At 39.9% G+C, this 27,407-nt stretch overlaps 1 protein-coding gene across 2 annotated transcripts in view; it reads right to left on the reverse strand.

The window, feature by feature from the left end:
* Positions 1–409: 409 nt before the first annotated feature.
* ADIPOR2 (adiponectin receptor 2) overlaps positions 410–27,407 on the reverse strand; it is a 46,809-nt gene continuing 19,811 nt past the window's right edge. For both annotated transcript variants that reach the window (XM_082310728.1, XM_082310729.1), the window contains exons 2-8: positions 23,223–23,459; positions 10,223–10,342; positions 8,199–8,370; positions 7,340–7,526; positions 6,078–6,265; positions 4,668–4,861; positions 410–3,142 (exon numbers count right to left, since the gene is read on the reverse strand). In XM_082310728.1, the coding sequence (XP_082166854.1) occupies positions 3,011–3,142; positions 4,668–4,861; positions 6,078–6,265; positions 7,340–7,526; positions 8,199–8,370; positions 10,223–10,342; positions 23,223–23,390 (1,161 nt within the window). In that variant the 5' untranslated portion in view covers positions 23,391–23,459 and the 3' untranslated portion in view covers positions 410–3,010. The remainder of the gene's footprint in view (positions 3,143–4,667; positions 4,862–6,077; positions 6,266–7,339; positions 7,527–8,198; positions 8,371–10,222; positions 10,343–23,222; positions 23,460–27,407) is intronic.

Consider the following 27,407-nt stretch of genomic DNA (forward strand, 5'->3'; position numbering starts at 1 on the left):
CCTCAAGGTCAGCACTAACTAAGAGGCAGCACAGTCCATGGATACCTTTGCCTGCTGCAACATTTATATACATTAAACAGTATTGAAATCTTATGGCAAGACCAGGCACAAACTTGATGTAAATTATAGACATCAAGAGGATGCCACATAGCAGAACTAATGTTTCAGTCGCACAAACTCCCACCCGCTGGCTTTTGCTCGAGGGTGGGAGCAAGCATCGGTTCAACTGTCCATAAACAAGCATTTAGGCATCCGTTTGGTTTCTGCACCAGCAGAAGTCTTTTACCTACAAAGTGTTGCCTGTAAGCGTTGGGAAGGAAGAAAGGGAGAGTGACTCTTTCAAGCTTCGCACGCAGCATGGAAAGACCCAAACTAGACAATATTCCATTTGGTTCTTTTATTAGCAGAAGTTAAGAATACAGCAAGTAATAAGATCCCATCTTATATGGAACCATCACCAGAGTCCCCAACCATCAAAACCCTAGAATGTGCTTCATTGCTTTCAACAGTAAGCAATTTTTAAAAAGAAATATACTGAACAAGGCCACTATTTAATGGGGAAGGAAAGAAGCTGTAGGTCCTAACTATTCTATGGCAATAACCTGCACACAGAGCAAGCAAGCCTCTGACTGCTGAGAGTAAGGCATTCAGGTGCCAACCTGGGAAGAGTTCTCAGCAAGAGCTACAGAAAAGTGCACAGCTAGGTTGTTTTTATTGGAACACACAAACTTCTCGAACGGAGAGACTGACTGGGTTAAGAATAGCAGGTGGAGTACTGTGTTTTTGTAATAGTTCTGTGCTGTGTAGGACCAGGTTACAATCACCCTTCAAGGAGTGAATGTGGGATGATCCAGGATGGAGACTGCCACTTCTGCTGGTACTGTTACAGAGGTATCCCAAAGCGCCTTACGGACAACTCTGAATCTGATATGCACCACGCTCTTCTCAGACACCAGTATACTTCCTGCCAGGCAACTCGACATCTTTGTCAGGGATGCCAGTGCTACTAGCCTTTACATCCAAGTTAATACTGCTCTTTACTTCATTTGAGTGCCACACAGACCTGTGATAAAACTTCTTCTTGCCCTACAGGCATCCAGTGTAGTTATCCTACTGAGAACACGTCCCTCTAAGCTCGCGGGCTCTGCTGCGGCACCTCTTTCTGCAGCTGACCTTGCTCTCAGAGGCTTTACAAAGACTCCATTTGAGAGGTGAAGCCTTAATATCCAGTCAACTTTCAGAAGGCATTCTACTTCTACTTGACTCCATTAGGCAAAGTAACTCCCCAAAACACACTCCACGATATCCAGGGTATGGGAAGATCTTTGCAATCCACATTTTTCTCTTGAAGGATGAAAATTCAAACTTGCAGGAGCCTTAAAAAAAAAAAAAAAACCCACAACAAAAAACCCACCCTTTACCTTCCTTCCTCGTGAAATACAGCATTTTATGAGCTGTTTAACTCATCTCTGAAAGAGGTAATTGCTCTGAATTTCCAACTAAACACTCCAAGCAATACCTGTGCCATAACAAACAAAACGTTCAAGTTTCATCTTACAACTCCAAAGATTCTCCTTCAGTCTAGCTTCTGACTGGGCTCCAAAGATCAAGCTACATCAATTACACAAGAGAAGGGTATATAGCTCCCCTTATATAGGAGGTGCGTCTGCTCCACAGCAATTCAACTGAACTCTTAGTTTTAGGTTTAAGAAATACCAGCAGTCCCATTGCTAAAGCACAGATGGGAAGCAGACCTAAGGAAAAAAAAGAAAAAAAAAATGGAACTGCATTGGGCTGATTGTGGATTTTTCCTCTTAAAAAGAAAAACCTGCAAACTCCCTTGGCGTATGGAGCCTGACACATGAGAGGGTAATGTGCTTGAGGTCTGCAGTAATGTTAACTTCAAGTCCTGCAGCACACAGCTTCCTCTTTCCAATCTGTCTTAACCCCACCTCTGTTTCCCCTCACATGCTCAACTATCTTTTGACAAGTGCATTACCATCATTTGTTCAGACAAAACCGGGCAGGCCTGCAAATGGCAACCATCTACTCAACGGGGGCCTTTGGGTATAGGCAGGCACTGATGGAGTCGGACTGTTTGCCATTTCATGTGCAGTTATCCCATCATGCTCCAATTCATATGATGAGAAGCAAAACAACTTACTGTAAGATCCACTATCCAAAACTACACAGGCCACGCAAGCTTGGAAGGCAGCTGTCCCACACGCTTAGGCAGGGCACAGATGTATCTTTCAAGTTACTTGGGTAAATAAACTTGCTAACGCTGTGACCTGGATGACAACATGATTAATCCAGCCTTCACAACCCTTGTGTACACGTACTGAACCTACTCCAAGTGCTGGCCAGGACCCAACATTGCCCAGGGCATGCTGGCCACCAGGAAAATCTGCAGGGCCAACATGCTTCACTCCTGGGAATTTTACCTGGTCCTCCTGCAATCATTTATTTTGTGCAAAATTGAAACAGTGTGTGGTACTTGCATGTTGCATTCTTTACAAAAACCCTTTTCCCCCCACCCATTGTTTAAAACATTTATATAAATTTTATTTAAACAGAAAGTTAGAAATCTTATTTACAATTTGTTTTTCTCCCAAAAGAGCATCTAAAATGAACTCCCAAACCCTCCAAGAGGATATAAATTTAACCTTGATTTTTTTTCTTTTTAAAAAAAAAGGAAACTGCTAAGCTATCCCTCCCCACTTCTACAAATAAATATGGCATTGAACAGAAGCCGATTTGGAAGGGTCCTCTGTAGCTCAATCTGTAGATCCCAAGAATAAATTAGGGTTTCAGAATTTCCTGGTCTTCAAACTGATTCATTCCATTGCTTGAGGTATAGAATTTATCTTGGTTAGTCAGAATCCCCATGAAGCTCCATGCTCCATCAGCTGAAACTTGGATTCTTCTTAGGTATTCATTTTGCTAGCCTGTATGCTTCAACCGCGCTTGCGGTACTGTTTTGGTTACGATCTTGGGCCGAAGGCTGGTTTTACTGCATCCCATCTTCCTCTGTGCAGCCTCCTCCCACCGTGAAACGGAACTCCTGGAGGTTCGAAACCCCGTGGAAGTGCACGAAAGCGCCAGCCACGACAAAGACGTGAAACAGCTGATGGGAGTGGAACTGTGGAAAAGAAAACACTTCTGTTCAGCCGGGGTACTTTGGGTTCTAGTGCTACCCTGTCTCCAAAAAAGCCACACATTCAGCTGAAGTACACAGTAACACGTAGCAGTACCTCAAACCACAAGCTGCAAGGTTCTCCAAGTTGTGTGTTAAAAGCCCATCCCTCTCCTATCATTAGCAAAATAATCAAATTCCCCACGCACACACCCCACCCTTTCCTTCAGTCATCTTAACCAGCTGGCCAATCAACAAATACACTACATAAATGATATAGCGCATCTTCGTGAAGGGACAAGGATAACTTCAGAGCTTTGGGCAAAAGGTTTAAGCAGGACACTTAAAATTAGTTCCTCCACAACACACACTGGTGATTTATTAATAAAAAGGGCTATCTCATACAGCTAACAGGTACAAGCTCTGCTCTGGTCACAGGCATAAATTTTACCAGGTGGATTTGCAGAATGTTGTTATTTTTTCTCTGCCACAGAGAAACAGAACGGAAAAAAAAAAATTGTATTATTTTAAAACCGGGAAACAACCAGATGTTCTGAACGAATGCGCAGGATGCTATTGATTATAGTACAGCCAAATGAAAACCATGAGGGATCTACATGACAAAGCATGCCCTTGTTTGAGGGAAGCCATACCAATATGGATAATCTTGAAAAATTTCTACAACTGTGCATTTGCAGGCTCCACAGGTAGCTTAGAAAAGAGTTGGTGGTACATCAGTGCTTTTGGAGCCTAGTTTATTATCGTTACAAGGCTTTGGCCATTTAAACAAATCTAGCAAACTGGTGCTGTGCAAAAGCTACTCAAACAACCCAGACCTCATTCTCACTTCTCATCTTCTTTAGGGGCCTTAAACTATCCTAGTGAAAGTACAATGGCCTTCCAAAAGTTCACCTCCCTCTCATCTCTACTTTTGCTCCACCCAATTTCTTTCTTTACATCTTCCCCACGTATTTGCCCTCTACAGTCTTCATGATCCTTTCGCTCTTCCCAAGTTTCCCCCACCCACCCACTTGCTCACCCCACTTTCCCTTCTTCTGGACCAGAGATCCCTCCAAAGTCTACCATCTCTATCCAGCATTTTCACTGGCTGCACAAGATGAGGTGCCAGATGTGGTGAAGATCCCGGAGAACACACCGAACATCAGAGAAATAACCATGCACTATTCTGCACAGAACCAAGGCAAGATGTGTGTTTGCAGGATCCTCAACACACACACAAAAAGGTTTGCAAAGTTGCTTACCCATCTATTAAAGCTATCTAGTAGATGTGCTGGGGTGAATTTGCATACCAGCAGTTACCTCAGACCAGGCAGCCTGTGATAACTCAGCAAGAGAGGCACCAGGTAAGCCAGGCTCAGAGAGCCCACAGTTATTTGGCCCCTTAAGACCCTATGCTTCTGGTGGAGCAGTTTGATACTTGCAATAAGAAAACATTGACACAACATCCTGCAGCCTCAAGGGGAACCAGCTTTCACGTTGGTCTCCTCATCCAGTCATTCTGTAGACTCACCCAGATGTCACACTTGCCAGGGAAGAATCTCTCCGGGATGCGGGCAGCATATAGTGCAGCACCAGTGATGTACAGGCATGCCATGAGTGCCAGCCAGCCTATCTGCCCCATTGTGGCTGCTTTCAGGAGCCCCTCAGAGATGACAAAGTGCAGGGTGGGAATAACCCCACTAAGACCCAGACCTAGAAATACTCCTGGGAGGTAAAGAAAATGTGGGAGAGTCAGATTTGAACACAGTGGCGGTAAAGGGAGACAATGAAAACACAAAAGCTATGGAGGGAAAACTCAGTATTTGCCACAGCAGCAGAAAGGTGACAACTCTTGAAGCTGGAGGTCCCCAGAAGAGCTTTATTGGAGAGGAAGGTAAAGAATGCACAGACTTCCTTCACATACCAGAAGCTACTTAGTTATATGTTCCAGCAGATACTGAAATATTTCGTTTAATGATTGCGTCTGCCAGCTTTAATGTAGCTTAAGCCAGTTACACATCTTGGACTGTAGAGGGCACCGAGACTACATGAACTATGTCTCACTTTACCAGAACTTCTCAAGAGCAAGACAACAAGGAGAGACGACAAAGAGATTATTTATCATATACTGTACAAGTAGTCCTAGGAAACAGAAAAGTAGCATCTAAGGGTCATCTGATCTCCCATATATAAGAACATGGTTTATTCATTTAGATTTTAGCAGGAAGTACAGAAATCTTGTAAAAAAAGTATGTGTGGGGGGAATAATCATGTCCCATCCATAGATTTTAAGTTTGGAAGGCTGAACTCTCTGAGCTTGTCCAGGAAATCTAGATTTACTGTAGACACCATGTGCAGGTTAAGTAACAAGAAATATTACTATTCAACCCAGCTGTGTTCAGATTCCATAGCTGCCCCCTAAAGCTTTCTCTTTCTTCCTACCTCAGAATGTGAAACCAAACCTGTTTTTGTTCTTTTGGTCATGTGAAGAGAAAAACTAGGCCCTTTGTCTTAAATACGTACTTTATCTAGGCAAATCATTCAGATTAATTAAATCATTCAATGATTTGCTAGTGTCTGAGCCTAGTATTACAAAAACAAACAGTAAAAGGAATATACACATACACACACCAAGCAGTCAGTCATTTTTTGAGAGCGCAAAGTTGCTAGATATAGCTAGAAATACTTTGCACTACCTTTCCTACTGCATGTGTTACTGTCCATTTCAGGAATGCACTTCCAGGACTTGCACCAGTCCTTATCTGTGCATCCAGGTGGCTATAACCAATGCTGAAAGAAAACCCATCAAGCTCCCAATCCAAGAATATTATCTCTCTATAACATTAAGCTCTCTTAAACCTTCCCAAGACGGTTTTTTCAAGTGGCAAGTAGGAAGGAAGAAAGGCAGTCAAGAAACAAAACAATTAACTTCAGGTCTTACCTGCCCTTACACCCCGGTATTCAGGGGTTGCAAACATGTCCCATTGTGAGACAATTATGGCTGCGATGCCCAGGACACAAATCACAATCAAGTAGATGAAGCAAGGCTGAGGGTTGCAATAGAAGGAGTAGTACAGCCATGGTACAAAGCTGCCCATTATGAGAAGTGCAATGCCAGAATAATCCAGCCTAGAAGGAAACAAAAATCAGTTTGATAAGACATGCGAACTTTTTTAAGTCCTCATACAAACATTCTCTTCTTTAGTAGGCCAACTGTCTACTTCTCACTGCAAAATGAAGTTATTCTCACTATTGCAACTTACTTGCTGATGGCAACTTTTCGACCAATGCCCTCCTACAGTAACAGATTACTGTGACAGCTAGTAAGGCCATTTTTGGACAGTCATCAGCAATACATACAGCAGCCTTTAGACCAAAGCTTTTTGAAGGAAACTCAGACTTAAGCTTCAGATGAGGAAAAAAGCAGCACAAGAGTCCTCTGAACACAAAAAAGGGCACACAGTATGTTGTGAGAGCACAGCCAACACAAGCACTTCAGTATCTGACAAGCACGAGTTAGTTAGGCATCAGCTTAAGTGACCACTGGGGAATAACGTTGCAATTTATCAACCACGCTGTTTTTCTATATACCAGTGAAGAAAAGGAATTCCTACAGCCATTGCTTTTTACCACACCCTGACAAAATGCTCCTACAAAAGATAATGGAGCTAATTTTTCAGTAGGAGATTTTAATTGCTGGGTTACTTTAGAGGTGGTCTTGCAGATTACACAATCCTAGGTCGAGTCATCTTAGGAAATACAAGACATTTATCAGCCAGCCAAAAAAGAACACGTAGTAAAACCAAAAGACCAAGACATCATACACATTGTGGAGCTGTCTTATAAAAGTTTAAGATTCAAAGTTACTCAGAATAGTTGAAATGACAAGAAGTGACAGTTGCATTAAAAATTCAAACTCCTGCAACTAAGCTCTAGGTATATTTATTACAGCAGCAAAATGCATGCACACGCCTGCCAAACAGCAGAAAATGAAGGAGTTTTAAGACTAAAGCAACAGCACAAAAACTTATGCTGAAACAAACAGTAATTAGAAGAAGCTGCATTGAATCTCTGCTCGATTCTGTTCCAAAGTACGTGCAGTCATGCAATGAACAACTTCAACACTGGGGCTCCAGGCATAAATCGCAACCATGTTTTCCCACCTGTTTCCTATTTGGCCTACCCTGTCCTCTAGGCACTTACTTGGAGAAGAGCCGGGAAACACCTTCTGAGTGGCAATAAACTGTGTGGAAGAGCCATGAGAAGGAAAGGCAGAGTATGGCTCCCAAGAAGAACAATCCAACAACCACTTTCTCCTGCACAGGTGCTACAAAAGACATGTTTGGCCGAAACATGTAGAAGATTCCCAGACAAAGGAAGAACACGCATCCTGAAAAACAGTAAGGCAGAAAGGTGTCAAGTTCACGCATACGGAAAGCCTTTCTTTCTAAAAGCATGAGTTTAATGTGCAGGAGCACTAAACACAGGAGCTGCATGACAACCAGCAGCACACATGCAAAATAAAGTACTGCCCTACTTCAGTTACGCATTCCAACCGCATTTCTGTCTCAGACTGATGCAATACAGACTTGTGTGGACTCTGTATTTTTAATTGTTTTGCAAGATGCCTGACAACTCATTCGACATTCTAGAAAAAAAAAAAATCTGTTGCAAAATGTAAAAAGAGAAGGGCATAGTTCAAAGAAACCCTTTCCCTTCAAGGCTCCTTGCAAGTTGGAAACCACTCATACAAGGCACAACTAAAATGTGTTCCTGTGGCAAGAAATGTGATCTCAAGTAACACCTACACACTTGGGAATAAAGAATGTCTACTGATAATTTATTAACAATTGGGAAATTTTTAATTCATTCCTTTGTATTGAATGCCATAATTAAGGAAGTCCCATCCAACCCTGGTGGGATAAAATTAGGAGAGGGATCCCAACCTGTTAATTTAACAGGTTACTAATGGAACAATAACGCTGGCCACCCCACACCCCTTTTGATCTTGCTCTCAAAGAGAGCAATGAAACAAATTAGCATTAGAGCAAACTGAAAGTACCGAGAAGATGTGTCCAGATGTTACCAGTCTCTGTATGTATTCTGAAGATACTCTTGAAACAAGCCCGGAAGGAAGGCATGGGTGGTCTGTGTCCATGCAACAGGTAGTCATTGTCCTTTAGCCAGTCAGGCAGAACATCATGGGGAATGACTCTCCACCTGCCCTCCCATACCTAGAAATTAGAAGATTTTAGTTAAACACAGGGAATTGAGTTCCACTGATGTATGGCAAAAGTCAGAAAACTCGTATTAGTAAAAGTGTTAGAGTTAATCTATGAGTACAGTAAACAGAAAAGCGTTGATGGGACATCTCTGGGGAAAAGGCTTTACACTTGAAATACAATGCTTAAGTCACTGTTCCTTCTTCAAAACGGTATCATTATGAAGCTGAGCTGCACCACCAGATAAAGAAATACTTGAGCATTTCATTGAACAGGAAAGCTGTTGGGCTTTTTTACTGCTAATGAAGGGAAAGCATTTAATTCATTTCCATGTTCTGTTATTTTCACAGATCATCCTTTCCATTTAATTGAAGAAGCCTACATCTAGTTCTCTCCAAGAAAGAAAAAAGTAGAAGTCCGTTCTTCCAACCACAAGCCAATCTGACTATGTATCTGCTAGCATTTGGGGGAGTCTAGCAAAAGAGCTACCCATCAGCACTAATATGGGCCAGAAAGCATGAAGTGGCAAGAGTCCTGTGAGAAGTGTCCAATCCCTATCCAGGTTGGAAAAAAAAAGAAATGCTCCCACACTCCCAAAACAAATGGTGACAGATCAGTTAAGGCAACAGATCCATGACACTCAATTCCATCAGATTTCTTCTTTAAAGGGAGAGAGAGCATATGTGCACACATCTATTCTTGCAGCTGGTTCCAAATGAAAAAAAGTGTGCACAGGCGTTCTTAGCACTGCTTCAGTAACATAAGATACGTGTAGTCTTCAGTTTGGCTTCAGAAGCAGCACTGCCAAGCAGAGGGGTATCAGGGAACTGCTTTATGTACCGGGGTTGTTTCTGCAGTGTTCCTTGGATTTGTCGTCTGGCTAGTAATACAGCAGCGAGCCTGAAGAATCCTGAAACACTAAGTTTAAAAAGCTACATTCTTATTTCAGTTTCAACAACAAGAGCCCAGAGTTTTTATATCAATTCTCCACACTCCTTCATGGAAGCAAAACAAAACTAATCAGAATAACCAACCCAGCTGAAGCCTGGGTTCTTAAATACATTAAACAAGAAAATAATTGGGAATGAATCAAAAAATTGAATTGAGGTAGCAACAGCAGGAGGGAAATCATTTTACACAATCCACCCTACAGAACATCTAAAAAAGGGAAAAGACACACAGTAAAAAGCAAACAAACAACCCCCACACAAAAGCCAACCAAGTAACTAGGGTCCCCTCTGTAAAAACATCAAAGAAAAGTTCATAAAACCAGCAGGAACAAGTGTATAAAGGGGCAGCATTCCTTTCACCAAGAAAAGAGGGCCAGAGACTTTAGAGCCCCAAGGCTCTAAAAGGTAGCAAAAATTGAGCCAAGGTCAGCAATTACAAAATTTACAATGGATTTACTTAGATATAGTTTTAATATAGCTTTGTTTTCTTTTCAAGTAAGGGACAAAGCTTATTCTACAATGGATGCAAATGGTGTGGGAAAAGCAAAATATTTGCAAGTCTGAAGAAACCTGGAAAAAAGTGACCTCGTAAACTAAAGTGCCTTGAACCAGGCGGCTTTTATTCTGCTTTGCACTCACAGGTGTTTCTCAAGAGAGACTCCTCAGTTGCATGATCAGCTTTAGAGTTTCATTTGTAATCCCTGTTGTTCCATGCTTTACAATTTATTCATTTATGACAGATTGAGATCCTGAGAAGCTGTAGTGTTACCAGTTATAATAAGAGACGGCCATTCAGTGATGGTGTGTACCTGCTCTCCCTTACATTAGTAGTGCAGTTGCTGCAGGTATAGTCTGTTGCCCACTGGAGCTTCCTAAAAAAGGAAACTACTTCAGCAGTTTCCATATGCCCTTACCTTACACACAAATTCTTCCATTCTCTCCATAGCATGGTGGGCTTGTAGAAGAGGTGACATACCCATAAACCCTTCGTCTTCTTGAGGTGATTCATCATGGTGTTCATAATCCTCAGAACACTGGGGGGGGGGGGGAATAAAAGAGAAAATGCTTTGTAGAAAGATGAACAGACAAAGGTGATGTCATTTTCCATACAAAACTATGATTTGAGGTTTTGGCAAATAAAGAAGTCTTCTTTCCTTGTACAGCACTGAGGAAGGAATTCAAAAGAACCAGCAAAAAATTTATTACATTCTTAGGAATCTGAGAACAACTCACATGTCTAATCCATTTTGCACATGTTTTCACCAGGTTTGGAAGAAAGCAGTGTTCTTCTGTAAGTTACGCTTCATTAAAGCCCAGATATGGAGTCTGAGGCTTGCAGCCTACCCACCTCTAGGGAAGGATTATTTCCTATCTTATGTTTCAATGTCACTATGCCTGCCTTAATGCCTCTTATAACATATCTGGCATTTTAGGATAATAAAAGGCAAACCAAGGAGAGGAATCCATTTACCTTGTTATCAATGCTTCACCTCAATTTTTAGTTCAAATCTTAAGATCTATTCTGTTTAACTGACACTTCTGTTCAGCTCGTAATCCAGTAATGGACATTTACTTATTTGTTTGACTTTCAAGGTATTTCAGAAACTAGTATGAAACTTTTGCCAGTTAGACAAAGGCAATTTATCAAAGAAAAGCAGTAAGAGATATCAGCGTTTTAAACAAAATTCAAAGAGAAACATCATATCCCCAAGGTGTACCAAGAGAATTATGAAAACAAAACCAAACAAAAAACCACTAAGCCTGGATATTCAGCTGGTACACATCACTAATAACTTTATAGCAATGAGGTTTGGTAGTTTTCTACCCTATGTTGACTTACCACATCATCTACATATTATGATACACTTTAGATTTCCATTTAGAAAAAAGCAGGGGGGGGACCACAAAAGTTCTACATTCCTGTTTGCTTACTACAATGCTCATGGTCCATCAGAGACTCCATTCAACACTTCAGCTTCCAAGATAAACAAGTCTGAGAAAGCTAGAAAAGAGAGAATGAGCCTTTTGTACCCTTCAGGCTTGGCAGAAAGCTGCCACACACCTTGTGACCAAGCCAAGAAAGCCCCACAATCTGTATAGAGACTGGCCTCCTCCATATTACAAGCCACAACACTTTTTCTCCCTCCTATCTCCATATCAAGGTTAACAACTTTAAAAAACGAGATTACTTATCAATAATGCCAACCAAAGTGACAGAGAATCTAGTATATAACCTCACATACTTCATCTATGAATTATCAGTAATGTTCAGGTTAATGTCCTGAACTTCAAGTCAGAGATCAGATCTGGCTGTGCATTTGTCCCACAGTAGAGCTCTCTCCTTCGCGTAAGGCCTTATTAACTATTTCCGCCAACAAGTTAACTGAACAAGCTGCTTAAAACTTTCATTTTTAACAAATAAAAGAATACTTCTTCCAACGTACAGTGAGCTATCTAGATTCTTCAACATTTTTGGTTTTTGAGAAAAAGAAATTACATGCTAATACTTGCTTTTGTAGTGCAGTAGTCACTGAAGTTTCATCTTTTGAAGAGGTTCCCCCCCCCCCCAATTCTTGACCCAATTTTGCTTATCCAGAATGCAGATATGTGCTATGTAATATATAGTATATATCCTTCACATTTTATGTATGACCTCACATTTCTCCACACTAGGACAACATGATTGACTAAATGAATCTTTGTACATAATCCATGTCCCTTGTACTGTCTACTCGCCTTCATTTATCATTCCAGCCAACATCCCCTCTGAGCAAGTCTGGGCAATGATTTCATATTTTATAGCAGATGATTGATATAAATATTGATCAGCTCTAGGCAGATCATACAGCAGTATAAGACAGCACTAAATACACTCTCACTGCCTAGATTATCCCATTAATTCTATTGAGAAAGGCATCAGGCAACACCAAGACATAAATCGGTTTAATATCCTTCTAAAATAGGCACATGTCCTCTTGGACCAGAAAGCATATTAATAAAAAACAAATTTTATTTCATTCTGACTCAACAACATTCACTGACATTATTTCCCACACTGTCAATTGTACTGGCTTTTTCTACTAATGGATCTCTCTGGTTAGGATTCTCAGTTTTCAATATTATAAATAATTAACTCAAGGTCATAGAAACACGGAATGATTTGGGTTGGAAGGGACCTTTAAAGATCATCTAGTCCAAGCCCCCTGCCACGGGAGTCTGGATAAGATGTTCATAATAATCTGCACAATCTTACAAATCAAAGAAATCTTCCGTTTCCAAGAATACGCCTTACAGAAAAGCAAGGCTGGTGTTTAAGTTCCAATGTACTTGATACAAGAAGCACTGCTATGCCTTTTAGCTACCCTAGAATTTCGTCCCCCAGCACCACACAATGACCAGCTGGAATGGGGTGAACAAGTTAGTAATCCTCAATTTACAAAACTGGGTGGACTGAAGGAAAAAAGGTCCCTTACAGAATCAAAGCCTGCATTCATTGCAGTCTGCCCAGTGACTCAAAGCCAAAAAATGTTCATTTCCCCCTCTCCACATACTCCCCATTTCTAGAATGCTAGGTAGGTTTAAATTTGAACAGACTGTAAAGCTCGAAGAGCACAGCTATTTATGAACTAGTCCAAAATCTTTGCATTTTGGCAATGTGCCTGCAAGCAAATCATTACTGAGCTTCTTTTAGTGATAAAAAGAATTCATATCGTATATACAGTCCAGATTACTGCCAGAAAATGGAACTGATTTTACTATCTCCTTCCTGCCATTAAACAGCAAAATTTGCATTCAAGGAAAAAAACTAAAGCTGAGCTTCTTAGTCCTTTTCTTGCTATGGAGGCAAAATGAGGTCTGTTCTGGAACATCCGCCCTCTCTTGACTCCTTCCCGCAATGTCCCATTAGAAAGAACAGTAAACTGTGCTTCTTGGAAGCTGGAAATCTATAGTTGGAGCACACCACCAATGCCAGTTTTCATTTGGAAATCTGAAGGAGTCTATTGACCTTCAATTCTTCAGACAATGACTGAAGGGAAAAAACACCACTTTTCTGTTGAGAAGGCATATTGTTGTAAAATTTCCACTGTGACAAGTTCCTTCGTATTTTAGGATTCCCATATTCTCTCTTCTTTGGCTGATCGTTATCAGAAATTCAAGAATACTTCTAGAACATAACAACATAAGCAAGCATATGCTTTAGGACCTGTTTTCAACTATTTAAGTTCTGCCCACAGAATCACATTTTAAAATGGGGAACACATTGGGTAAATAACCTCACTTGCCTAAGACCATGCAAGAAATGAGAGCCCAGAACGAAACTCTGATACTCCCAACTTTTAATGCAGTATGGTATATCCTGAACCAAGTGCTTCCAGAATAATTTTTGCCTTTGTACTTTCTAGATCATTGGCCAAAAGCATTTTCACTTGACTAATATTTCGGCTGTTCTTTTACGTCATCTAATTTACTCAATTTCTTTTAAAAGCAGTCTCAAATTTTGACTAAGTAATTCTGTGAAGTCTTTAGAGCATTTTAAGAGTACCTTGAAATAAAAATCCTCATTCACTTGTAACAAGCAAACTTGTTGCAATCACCAGCTGTCATTCTTCTGCTGCACATATGCAGCAATGCGCAGAATCAGTCTTTCATACAAATCAGAAATCATGGCTTCTGTACACTTATACTCTAGAGTGTCTGAACACTTAATTCTATGGAAATGCCAAACAATCGTTCCAATTTTAATCCTACCCCGGTTGCAAATTCAGAGAGTGATATAGTACTAAAACATAGTACAGATATCTAATGAGATGGAAATCATACAACAGAAATATAGATGCATCCCAAGTTGAATAATAGTACTAGAGAGTAAACTAAACCTGAAGGGCAAGTGACAATGGCCAGAAGAAAACAGTTTTACTGATTTATCCGTATTCACTTCATTTTGGGAAGTTTTCCAGATTCTTTTGTGATAACAGTGATAGACAAGAAGGTAAAAGAAAGAGGTAGAACAAGAATTTCAGAGTATGCTTTGGTAGGGATAGAAAAGGTTTAATGCCAAAACCAAGACTTAGAGCTCCATACCAAGCAAAAGCAAGAAATTTAAGAGCCCAGTTGCACAGTGCCCATCATTAAATAAGTTTATTTTAGCATTAAAATATCCCTCTTTTATAGCAATGGCACAAAAGTTTAAAAAAAGGTTTACATTTAGTACAATAAATTGTTGCCTGAATGCAGTCCAAAAAAGTCAGATCACATAGCCAAAGACCCTGTAAGAGACAAAACTGCAGTAAAACCTGCTCTAGTAAATGCAATATACTTCTCTTGTCTACTACAACAGCTTATCCTTCTCACATAGATTAACAGTTTTTATAGCACTGCTCTCAAATCTGTTAACAGACGCACTGTCCTTTAATGCCCCTACTATGGAAAAGCCTGTCAGAGGTCAAAGCACAATGGCAGAAAAAGATTCCAGAAACCCTTTTCCCACTTTTGAGAAAGTTGTGTTCTCTGGACTTGAAGTGGTGTAAGTGTAGTTTCTTGAGGTCTGTAGTTTCTTGATGTCAATTTGAAGATTCCTAGAAAGTTTGAGAGTTTGCTACTTGCACAGGTGACAATCAAGCTCTTGTTCATCACTTGACTGCAATTTTGCTAGAAAACATCATCAATCTGTGTTCATTAGAGCATGCAAACTGAAACATAAGTCAGACTCGAATGAAGCCACCTAACTTACTCTGTCAAAAGCAGTCCTCTTCTCCCTCACCCCCATCTTCCTTTACACTGCTTCTAGCACCCCTCCGATCCTTGGGCTGATTAGCTGATCCAATACTAATCGGCAAAAATTACTCACATTTTTGCTAGGTGAGCTTCCTATTAGATACTAAGGTTGGTTCAGGTAACCAAGGGATTTAAGGAGCTCAACCAGTGCAACAGAAACAAAGAGAGCATCAGCTCCCATTTTATTGAGATTCACTACAGAATACTTTCTGTGGATCATGTTCAAGGCCAAGTTTCTTTTAGATACAGATCAGTTGGATGCCAAATGATCTCCAGTCCCCCTTTTTGTAGTGTTTATCAGTTGGAAAGGAGCCTAAGAACCTAGCTAGGCATGGATTAAGGAAAGTTAAACTAATGATCACTTCAATAGGCTGCTGCATTCTCAAAAATTCTAGCAGCTTTCAGGACCACACTTTCAGAAATGTGAGTTTTCATTGGTTGCACATATGGTATTTGATGCAGAACCATAAGTGCACACATTAACCAGTAACACTAGTAACTGCAATACTCCTAAACCCCAGAAAAGGCCAAACTCTTCTGTGTTAGGGTTCCTTTTTGGGCAGAGTCATCACTCAGTTACTCGAGGACCTATCTGACTGTGCACATACCTATGTAGTAGTAAGCTCTGGAGTTAATCAAGTACCATGTCTCAAAGCTCAACTGTTTGTGATGCCAATTCACCATCAAGATGTCACCAGTGCCCTAAAGCTACCATCACAGGAATTTCCAAAGCATGATGCGTAATGTTCTTGTTGCTTCCTCCAACTGCTGATAGATGCTCCCCCACTCGCCTCTTGATCTGTGTCCTGACAGAACTCTGCCTTGGTACAAACACATCATTGTAATACAGGCAAGATAGTTCAGAAAAAGCAAATGTCTTGGTTAACGCTGAGTCGTGGGATATTATATGACTCAGTACTTATATACAATTCTCTTCTTAAAATGCAAGTTAGAAAACATACGTTGCTGCATTTACAATACCACTGTTACCCCCATATTAAACTGAAGTCACAAAGTCTAGACGTGAACTTGGAGTTCTTGCTCTTGTGTATCTTGATCTCATCAGATGAATGATTAATAGTGTTTAACATGACATTCAAGTTATTTAATGTTTCTTGGGGCAGCATGCCAGATTCAGTAACTCGAGAGCATTCAGCATAATGGCCAAGATATGTTCAAGGCTATAATATAAAAATGCTATTTTTCTAATCGCAGTCCTGTAACATCCTTTTCAGCTAGTCAAATTGCTTTTTTCAGCAACTCCTCTGTGCCCATTCTGTCAACTGACCTTTTATCAACCAGTCTTTCGTAAGAGGAAAGCAGCAATAGGTGGTGCCACGCCACGCCACTTCTCCTAACAGACTGTTGCACATTTTTCAGAATTTTGTCAGCTTATGTTCTTTGGATTGTAAGTAATTAACTGGAAAAGCACAGCATCTTAAAACTTTCCCTGACTTCCCCTAACTTCTGCACATACCAAGTTATTTTAAAATAACAGCTTTGTCATTCAGAGTTTACATTCTCTCTTAATCTGACAGGCTTGTAAACACAGACACACCACAGTTTCCAAAAGGCTAACTACATTCGCCCTCTAAGCAGGGTATGCAAAGCTGTTTTTGCTGTCACAGGACCAAAAAAAGTCTTTCATTAGCACTGTGCCAAAGACCCTTTCAGCCTGTTGGTCAAAATGTTAAGTACTTGAAGGTTCCTGGCGTTCAGTATTTTTCCTTTGTAGGTCACCTTCTTATAAAAGCTACACTCCATTTAATATAGCACTTGGAAACAGTTTGATACAACTGGTCATGGGTGACTGATTGCTGGCACTCATTAAAAACAAGCACTAACATTTAACACTGGTTTAGCAAATAGTCCTAGGACAAAGTCACATTTTGGCTTCAGCAACCTTGCTAATACACCCTTGTTAGAACTAGCTTCCTCGTTAAATATCTTCAGATGAAAAGGGTTTGTTGAGTCTCTAAGCAGTAGCAACTACCGATTTTCTGTCAATGCTCAGTACTTGACAAGGACCAAAGACGTCAATGTGCTCACCAGTACACTTTGGGGACAAGCCTGTAGAAATTGCTTCTACTACAGAAGATTCTCATGTGCCATTTTCTGCTTCTCTGTCATTGTTAGTCCTGACAGCAGAAAAAGAAAACAAGCATGCTGGGCTTATTGGAAAAAAAAAAAAAAAGCTCTGTTAAAAAAAATAAACAAAGGGAGCCTGAAAGTGTATTGCTGAACTTAACATAAGAGCAGAGTCAAGCAATCTAAAACAGTTGGAGGAAGATGCAAGTTAACCCACCAGTACAACACTATTTTCCTCTTCTATCACTGTGAAAGGCCATCCAGTCCCCCACTGCTGCCCAAATCAGGCAGACCCAATCTCCAGGAGAACAAAGGCCAAAACTGTGGAATCTAACCCTTGTCCAGGGAAACAGTTGTGCCAGTGAGTTATAAACAAAACCACTCCCTCCCTCTCCCAGTTTCAACACACAGCACAGCAAGCAATGGTTACAAAACCAGCTGGCAGGCAGCGAACTCAGCAGAGTACCAACACTTCCCCTCTCAAAGAGCTAAGACTCTCCAGACTCAGAGGAGACAGTTGAACCCAGCTGCAACTCAACAAGCCATAACCTATTACAACTTTCTTGTTAATTCACATGAGAGTTTTCTGGGAGATAGGGCAGACAGAGACATGGCCGTTTCCCACATCTTACCAGTCTTCTGGGCCAGAATACTGTCTACTCGTGGTTGACTAGGCACCAGTTTCTGTCTTTTCTGCAGACATTCAAGCTCTAAAAGCCTGTTAATAAACCAGGCACATCAACTATCAGTGAAGGATGCATCAGCATCTGCCCAACTCAAGCCTGCGGAGCCTGGAAACCATCTCCACAGACATATCGCATGTCTTCGTGCTGTTTAACTGGGAATACTTGGAGATACTCTCCTCTGTGTATCTAAAAATGCTTTGCTGCACAAAAAAAAGGCGTGTTTGTAGCGAAAGATACTAGATTCAAGCACTTAACTTCAGTGACTAGCAGTGTGAGTAAAATATGCATTACTTCCAGTGCTTAGAACAACATCTGAATTTCTCCTTTACTTGCTAAGATCTTTTGACCTGAAGTAAAATGCCAATTCACATGCTTTCAAAGAAATAATGTTCCTTCCCAAGAGCTGCAAAAATGGAGGAAAGGAAGAGGTGATAAAAGTAGTCTACAGAACAACAAATTTTGAACATAATCTGCTTTAAAACAAAGGCAAACATGCTTTGGTGGGACCTCAAATTCTGTTATGCCAGGCCTCTCCCATACACGCTCAGAAGACAACCTCTACCAATAAAACCTATAATGCAATGCAGGAAGAAGGCAAGTACAGAAGCAGATAACAAATTTTTAATCATAACTCCAAGTACCAATAGTAAAATGCTAGATTGAAAATAAAGCTAAATGGTTTCAAACTTTACTTGAAAGTAAATCTATAAAGGAAAAAACTTAAGGTGATCAGAATTTATGAATATCATCTCCAAAAAGACTATTCTTAAGGCTCAAATGTCTACCTTTCGCCTTCAAGACTTCACCTAAATCTTTTTCACTCAGATAGCATGCACCATAAAGACAAGTTGACAATTCCATGAATTTACATGCATCCTTCTGTAAATACCAAAACTAATTTTGTAGTCTATTTTTGTAGATAATACATACACACTTCTGTAACAGAAAAGGCTTTGAGTAAGTTATACAATTCAAGTTAAGTCTCAAGTCATTTGCTCACCTTCCAATTATTCTAAAACTTTTCTTTTGTACCTGAAAATCTGTTACATCCTTCTGTCTCCCTCCTTCAAGTCACTTTGGTACTTATGCTCTAGAAAGACTCCTGTAGCTACATGCAGGTATCACGAAATTTGTCAGAGGTCAAGTAAGTTCCACTTGAAGTCAAAACCCATGCTCCCTGAGAAGCAATCCAGACGCAGTATTTGCCCAAATTTCTTCTGTCCATTCAGGTGACTTGAGAGCTACACATACCTCCTCCCAAACCCTTACTACAGGTTATCAAACACTTCAGAGCAAAGGGTCTCCACTTCATGGGCGCATTTCGGTGCCACACAGGACAACTGCACAACGCAGCTCAACCGCATGAAAGCAATCATCATTCAGGAACACAAAAGCCTGATGACTGGAATAAAGGCAAAGAAAACGGTTCTTCTGTTTATCTCCTGTCACTGACAGGTTAAAGTATAAAAGGAAAGAGTCAAGCACAGGTTTTTAGGGCTGCAGAAAGAGCCCATTCATCAGGTTATAAGAAGTCACGTGCATTTGATTGTGTCAGCTTAACAAAGCCACAGTAAGAGAGACTTCCTTAGGAACTATCAATGCTGGAATTACAAAGGCAGTTGAGACACAGAAACACTAGGACAGGAGAAAAAATTATGTCCCAAAGGCTAGGCAATCCAGTGTGCTACAGGAGGGAAGCATTTGCTGAAGAATGCCTTATCAGCACATACAGAGCACATGTAAACTAGAGAAAGGAAAAAAGTTTAAACTGCTGAAAGAGAACAATTATGCAGCTTGGCCGATCCTTTTCTCATCACCAGATCCTTAACATTCAGATAAATGATCACTATTTCTCGAAGTCACAGAAGTCACACCACTGATCTGCCACTAAACTAATTGCATGTTTAAACAAGATAGCAAGATGTGTATCTATTCTTTGGAACAGATACTTGGAAGAGGGGATAATCTACGAACATATTTGCACTCTAGAGAGTTATGGGATAAAATGCAGACTAAGAGGTTCAGGTGTAAAAGGATATTGATTTTATATGATACATATCTTCTTATAAGCATCATTATAAAACTGGCAGATTAACAGCACTGGCAGAAGGACGCAGCTGTTTTATTATTATTTTGGATAAGCATGCTCAATACAGTTAGTAAATCTTTGCTACATGTATTCAGTGAATGCCACAATTTACAGGAAGTAGGATCTTTAATGTAATTTTGCAGCCATCCGGGTAGGTTACTGGTGCCGGGGACAAAGGCCTCAGAATAAAACTTTTAGGACTAAATTTGATTTCTTAATACCACCTCCATTTTTTTCCATGAAAATGCTTTATATCCAAGAGGACCAATATTTTGGCCCATCAAAATTAGAAACAGATAGTATACAACTCAAGCTCTGCGGGAGATGGAAAATAATTCTAAACAATACAATGGTATGCTTCCACACATCTCCTTAGAAAAGGCTATTGAAATAATTCATGAAAAGCAACAACTACCTCTTAAGAGCTCAGACTGCTTCCTCCTAGAGCAGAGCAGAAACTGGATATACAAGTAAGCAGAGGGAAAGGAATCTTGTAAAGGCGAGTTTGGGACAGACTTTATATAAATAAAGAAGCTGCAATTATATAAATAGGATAATAGGAGGCAACAGGAAAAGTAAACAATGCAGTATTATCACAGGATAAAAATACACATTTTTACACTAATGCCTCAAGTCTTAGGCCCAGTAAATTTGGGGAAGTATCGTATCTATTAGAATACATCTATATTATGATATTCAAGAAAGTCAATACAATTATCTTGTCAACAGTAGAAGCATTAAAAATCATATTAAATGACTATGGTTGTTCTACCATCAAGACACTATATAGCCCTCATCCACTTTCCTTCTCCAACATAGCAATTCCTTGATTGTTACCATCGGCTTCAACGTGGTTGCATTTAGCCACTAGAACACTAATGTAGCAGGCACCACTTGAGTCCTTTTATAATGCTATGCTTAGCTTGTGTACCCGAGTACTATTGCCATCTACAGAAGAACAATAACCTTATATTACTGTTATCTAAACAAGAGCCTCTTCAAAACCAGAGGAAAATCATGCTTTTGAACTAATTAGTCATCTCTACTGAGGCAGTTGCACATAGCCAGACAGTACAGTAGAGCAAAACAGTGAATCCTAGCTGGCATTTGAGTAACAGCTGTGCTGAGGCTTATACAAGCCAGAGGAAGATATATAGTGTAATGTTTTTTCCAGATTATTTAGAACACTGCAGTATGTCACATAATAAAGGCCATTTGGCAAGCTAATATTGGTACTTTTGACAGCAGAGTGTTTTGGGATACTCCATCTGAAGCATCAATTATTCAGCCTTTTAAGAAGAAAAAAAATTAAAGATACCACAGTATTAAAAACAAGAAGTCAGAGGATAGGAATAAAAGTTCAGGCTGAAAAAAAAGTCAAAAAAGCAGGAGACCATATAAGGCAGAGAAAGTGATGCAGTTCAAGACAGAACAGCAAGGCCCAAATGACAAAAACAAATTTCTGTGGCAGCATTTTAGGAGACTGGGAAAGAAAGAAGACATCAAATACAAAAAAGCTAAATATTTGTAGTGAGCCAAAGCAAAAGAAACACATACTTTTGTCATAAGGATGAAAGCAAACACACACACACACACACACACAAAAAGGACTAACACATGCTAAGAAGGCCTGAAAAAGCAGGAGAGAATGAGAATACTTGAATCATTTTATTCCCAAAATTCTAAAACTAAACACTTTGACTCATCCAAATCATTTCTATTTGGCTAAGCAAATGTACAGAAAGAATTATAGGCCATAATCAGCTACAGGCTTTTACTTTGGGCTATTCCATCTGTAGGCAACCGGTAACTCACATTATTCAACCAGGAAAGTCAGAAACAAGAATGAAAACAGCCTTCAAAAAAGATGATCCCAAACACAGTGTCAGATAAACATGTGTATGTTCAAAATATCTGCTAGTACAACTCTTCTTTTTTCTAACCTTAGCAAAGTCAGCTATTGGCTAACACTTTGCACCTTATACACATGCTTTACGATCTTCCACATAATGCAAAAAAAAAAAGACTGAGTATTTCCTGTTACCATGATACTGAGAATGTCCTACAGAAGTTTTAGCAGTGTACAACTTACAGTGCATTGGCTTGGCTTATTAGCCATGAATACCTGTTCTGACTTCTCATTACAAGGACACTTGAGACTAAATTCAGTAAGGGCTCAAACTAATCAAGTTAAGAACCTGTATTAGCCTAATACAGGTTCTCATGCCAGCTGAACCATGACAGTGGTCCATGCACACACCCAGAATCTGTGGCAAATGCAATTACAGCAACACCCCAACTCTTCTGCATTGAAGGCTATGTTAAGTAGCATCAGCATGTTTTTGCTCCTGGCTAAAACCACACAGTTGCTGTAACTGAGCTGATACAGTAAACTCATTAAGACATGATAAATTTAATAGTGAGCCTAAGCTGAATGCCTCTGCCACTTAACTGTGCTGATACCCATCTGTATACAACCTGGGAGAAGCATTAATTACAGTTCTGAAACTCCCTAACCAGAAGGTACTTTTGTCCAATGCTTGGAATCATTACCTGCACACAACACCTAATTAAGCCATGGAACGCCTTTCCGCAGGATGTTGTAGCTGCTAAAATTTACAAAGGCTCATGCACCAAAAATTCAAAAACATTGCCACTGGCTCAGGAAATCTGTGACCCACCAATTACTAAAGGCTAGGAGAGTGTCCTCGGGAAGTAACACAACATGCTTCCCCATCTTTGTACTCTTCCTTATGAGTCTGTTACTGGCTACTGTCTGAGACAGGGTATCGCTCACTGTGGATGTTTGGTCTAAGCCAGTATGGCCATTCTTCCAACAAGAATGCTTGCAAACAGATTTTTCTGTCCTAATCTCTGAGACAATAGCAATTAGCCAAGGTTCAGATTACATTCAGCCAGAGTCAATATATCTTCTGCTTTCACTTATAATTAATTGGAAGTTACAGAACAAAAAAATCTTTTGATATGAGCAGCATCTCAGCAGAGAACAAACCAGTACGAGTCCCACTTCTTTGAGGAGGGAATAAAAAAATATAAAGCTGGTAAACTTACACTTCTGCCCCGTCTTGTCACCCAAGTTCCCATACACTCAACTGAGTATTTCTGGCATCTTCCTGGTTTTATTACAATTAGTTAGCAGGCATAGAAAGGTTGTAGGCTCACAGTTCACATTTCTGGAACTTATTTCAAGCACTGAAGCACTTATGTCAAAACTCATTTTTCCTAGCAAACCTAACAGATAATCATAGAACTTACGTTTTCCTGGTCAGAAGACAGAGGTGGCTCCACTAAAAGAAGCCTCTGCTCAGACCTGTCCTCTTCAAAGGCTGCCTGTGTTGTTGCAGTGTCAGACATGTGTCCTTTTCTGAGCCGTAGACCTGGCTCTGGAGAACCAGCATTATCGAGTTCCGTTAGTTCATTCATGAGATGCTGGGAGCCTTCTCAAATATTCTGGCTTCCTCTTGGTTCGGTTTGGCTGATTATGCGTTGGCTCTGAAAGACAAACAGTTTGTATAACTAAACTGAAGTTAAAAAGAAGAGTGTAAGAGTTGGCTGGAAGAAGATCATGCTTAAAAGGTACCAAACAGCTATGACAACTGCTTTTATATTTGCCCAAACTCCCACAGGATCAATTATATAGACTTCTACACTGCTGGACAATGAATTCTGATCTTGTGACCACTAATACTTTTGTATCCTAACACAAGTTAAACACAACTTTGAAAAATGATAGAAAGCGAGCTCCATAAAACAGTAAATTCACAAAAGCACAGTGGTGTTTTTATAAAATATTACTTTTATTTTTGCAAAGTTGCAAACACTGGGCTATTAATATTATTTACAAATAAACTACTTATCACAGACACTCTATATAATTATCAGCTTTTTGTGGGTATGAAGGTCATTTCAAATCATCTGGGCTAGGCTTCACTAAAACTAGGACACTAAGTACTGGTACAGCCGCTCGGGTAGTAGCAAGCAAGCAGAGCACAAGCAGCAACTAACTTTAGACAGACAGTGATTATGTTTCCCTTGCTTAAATCAACATGTTCACAATTACTGCTAGCAATAGGTCTGTACCTTTCCTTGTATAAGGAATTAGACTAGACAGATTTAAACACCATTCATTACATCACAGCAATCAGAAACAGATAATTCGCCCAGAAAACCATAACCCATGCTTTCTTCTCAGAAAACTAACTATATTTTATGCCTATAACACTGCAAAAAGGATTCGGGGTAAACTTAAGATGCTAAAGAGTAAATTTGCAGAAAATTACCTAATGACAACCTGTTAATCTGAGCCCTCATCCAAGAGCATTATTGGTTACCTATTTATCTTGTACATCACTGTGTGGTGGTCACTTCAATAGCCAGTCAAGAGACACCTGTTTGACACCGGTTGCCTTGGGAAGCACAACAGCCAGAGCATTTTGAAATCAGAGTGCCAGAAGCCATCAGAATGAATTAGCATTCAGCTGAGGCTTCAGAATCGCTTTGAATGAGAATCTCTTCATTTTGTACTAATCACTTGGTGTCATTCTATTACTGTAGCATCTAAGTACTTAGATGTGACTAACACATAACATTAAGATAACCCATCTAACAAGTTTTAACTTGCCAGGGTGCATAATTAGATTGGAATTTTAGTGCCCAATAAAAGATGCTGAACTTTGTCATAATGTAGGAGGGCAAATTAAAAATATAAGATGGAGGATAGATATTGGTAGTCTTGTAATAAAACGTCACCTGCAAAAAGCCAATAAATAATATATTCCTTCCTTTCAGGGTCTAATCTCATCTACATATGATCACTGCAAAATAATTCTCAGCTCTGACAAATGTGCTATAGTTAATTTTGCTGCAGAAGTTTGTAATATTATATCCCCTCAGCTGCCTGGCAATCCCCACAGGAGAGAACTACTAATGAGCCGGTACCAGACTTTGCAGAACTAAATGATACCTCAGCTCTCCGAGTTCAGTATGGCACACTGCTTTAATCACCCAAGAAGGTAAGTTTACAATATGACAGCAGAGCAGATGGTATGCCCACCTTCCTGCTAACTCCACTACAGGGTCAGTAACCTCCATCTGAGAAGTACCATCTAAAATAGCCACAGCTGTTTACTTGGTAAACACAAGAGCCAGAGGACTATCACCCCATGAGAATTAAGCCAAGGTTTAACAACATTACACAGGAAGCCCAATGAAGAAGTTGAGCAAGTGGATTTTAAGACCAAGAACAAGTATTTAGAAAGCCAAGTATTTAGAAATCTTCACTGTTTTTGTTGTATTTTGAGCAACCAATTCACAATTCTATTTTTACGAGAGAAATGTGAAGACATTGTCACATTGCCATTTGGCAACGCTGATCTAGGGAAGAAATAAAAGAGTATGCAACAAGAACTACAGTTTGAAATGAAACTTATTGGGCATCTTAATTTAAAAGGCAACATATAAGGGACTAATTTCAGTACAGTATGCTGTACCAATTTGAAGGTGTAGGTAAAACAAAAAGAAATGCAAGTAAGCAGAGCAGCTGTTTGTAAACAACAGTTACAAACACACACACACACCCCTACCTGATATTCCACACAACATTTCAAACAGGTAGTTAGTTGAAACAGCCATAGTTAGTTTCACAGATTGTTCAATTTGCATTAGGCATTTAACCAGCAAGTTTTACCAGTTTTTCTTTCTACCAGCTTTAAGCAATAGAATTGCTATTGTGTGCTGCATTATCTGCTATATTGCCTAAGAGCATGTCCTTACATCACCTCCATGACACTGTGGGAGCAATGCTCAAAGAGACACCGTAACAACCAACACAACAGGGTTAACCACATTTGGCTAAGATGCTTGCGCAAGGTTCTTCTAACACATGAAGATACAAGAATGGCAAGAGACTTCTTAAATCAGGCCTTGAAGATTTACTTCAATAGCACTCACTGCCAAGCAATCACTAAGGTTAAAAATAAAAGTTGCATTTAACCTCCAGCAAGTGAGATTTGCATTCAGCAGTAGAGTTGAACTTTAGAGCTCTGCATAAATACAAGTCCCCGTTCCTTGAAATTACAGTGGAATTGCTCAATGAACTAAGATGTTTCCGTTGTCCTTCGCGGAGGACCCTTTTAGTGCTAAATATGCTTGCCCTTACTGAGCATGCAAAGGTAAGCAAGCCAAAAGATAGTTCAAAAGCATCGCTGCTGGTTTTTAATCCTTTTTGAAAAAGTACTACGAAAGCCAAAACCACGTTCCTAAATGCAACACAGAGTTGCCAACAGACAAGTGCTAATAGCCAGCACTATTTGTTCACAAGTGAAAGAAAGCAGTCCGAGATTATGAACAGGAAACACACAGATGGTCTTTACTTCAATTATAAAGTTTCCATGGCTCCACAGTTCAGTGAAGGGTTTGAATGACTAGGATGACCTTTTCCTAAGAAAACAGGGAGTCTAAGTATGGTCAGTAGCATCTAGTGAGAAGACGACGGTTGAAACATTGCGAAGAGACTTATTGCCCCATTCTGTCTCTAAGACTAGGCAGTTTGTGAAATAAAAACTAGAAAATGGAAAGCTATAGAACAGTGGAGGTCTTGGAAGAGATTGTTTTGTGTTTCACTGAGATTATAAATCTTATATATAAGTCCTTTAACTTTTTTGTAGCACGCAACAAACTAAAAGCTTTCATTAAAATTATCTTCCATTTGAAGAGGAAGTTGCCATGTACAACTTAAAATCTACTTAATGATTGCATATATAATAATCATAATAAGAGTTTTGTTTGGTTTTTTTTAATACAGAAAACTTCTAAAGGCTAAGTTAGCTTTTAGAAAGGACTTACCAGTTTAAAACTATCATAGTTCTAAACACAGCCTATAAACACAAAATGTAGCACTCCTTTAGTCAACTTAATATGCTGCTTCCACCACACAACCTACAATAGCCTAAGTTGTCATCACTCCCAGCTGCTCACTCCACCCCAGCTCAGAAGTCAGCCCCACAGCGAGGAGAGCCAGTGCCAGTTTCGGGCTGTAGACAGATACTCATCATGTTTCTGAAAACAGAATGAGAAGGCAATACTATTTCAGCAGTTCACTGCAATTGTGCAATGTCAGAGGAGTCAACATCCATAATTACAGCATATTTAGGACACTGCTTCACTCCTCAAGATGACAAGGAAAGAGTAGTTACACAAACTGAAGCACCACAGGATGATGCTACTATTCTTTGTACAATCTTCCTGGATATTCACCTGGATAAGTGATACAGCCCTTCGAACCGCCCAGAATTCACCTGGCCATGAGGACTGATTTTCTACCTAAGATAAACAATGCCACATCGTAGCAAAACAAAGAAAGCACACTAAGGGTCCTGTTTGTAGTTGAATTTAAGAGATCTGTCACTCCCTTTTTAGGATAAAACACAGTCCCGGATTGTC

The sequence above is a fragment of the Platalea leucorodia genome (genome assembly GCF_965183815.1).
Source record: "Platalea leucorodia genome assembly, chromosome: 4".
Classification (NCBI taxonomy): domain Eukaryota; kingdom Metazoa; phylum Chordata; class Aves; order Pelecaniformes; family Threskiornithidae; genus Platalea; species Platalea leucorodia.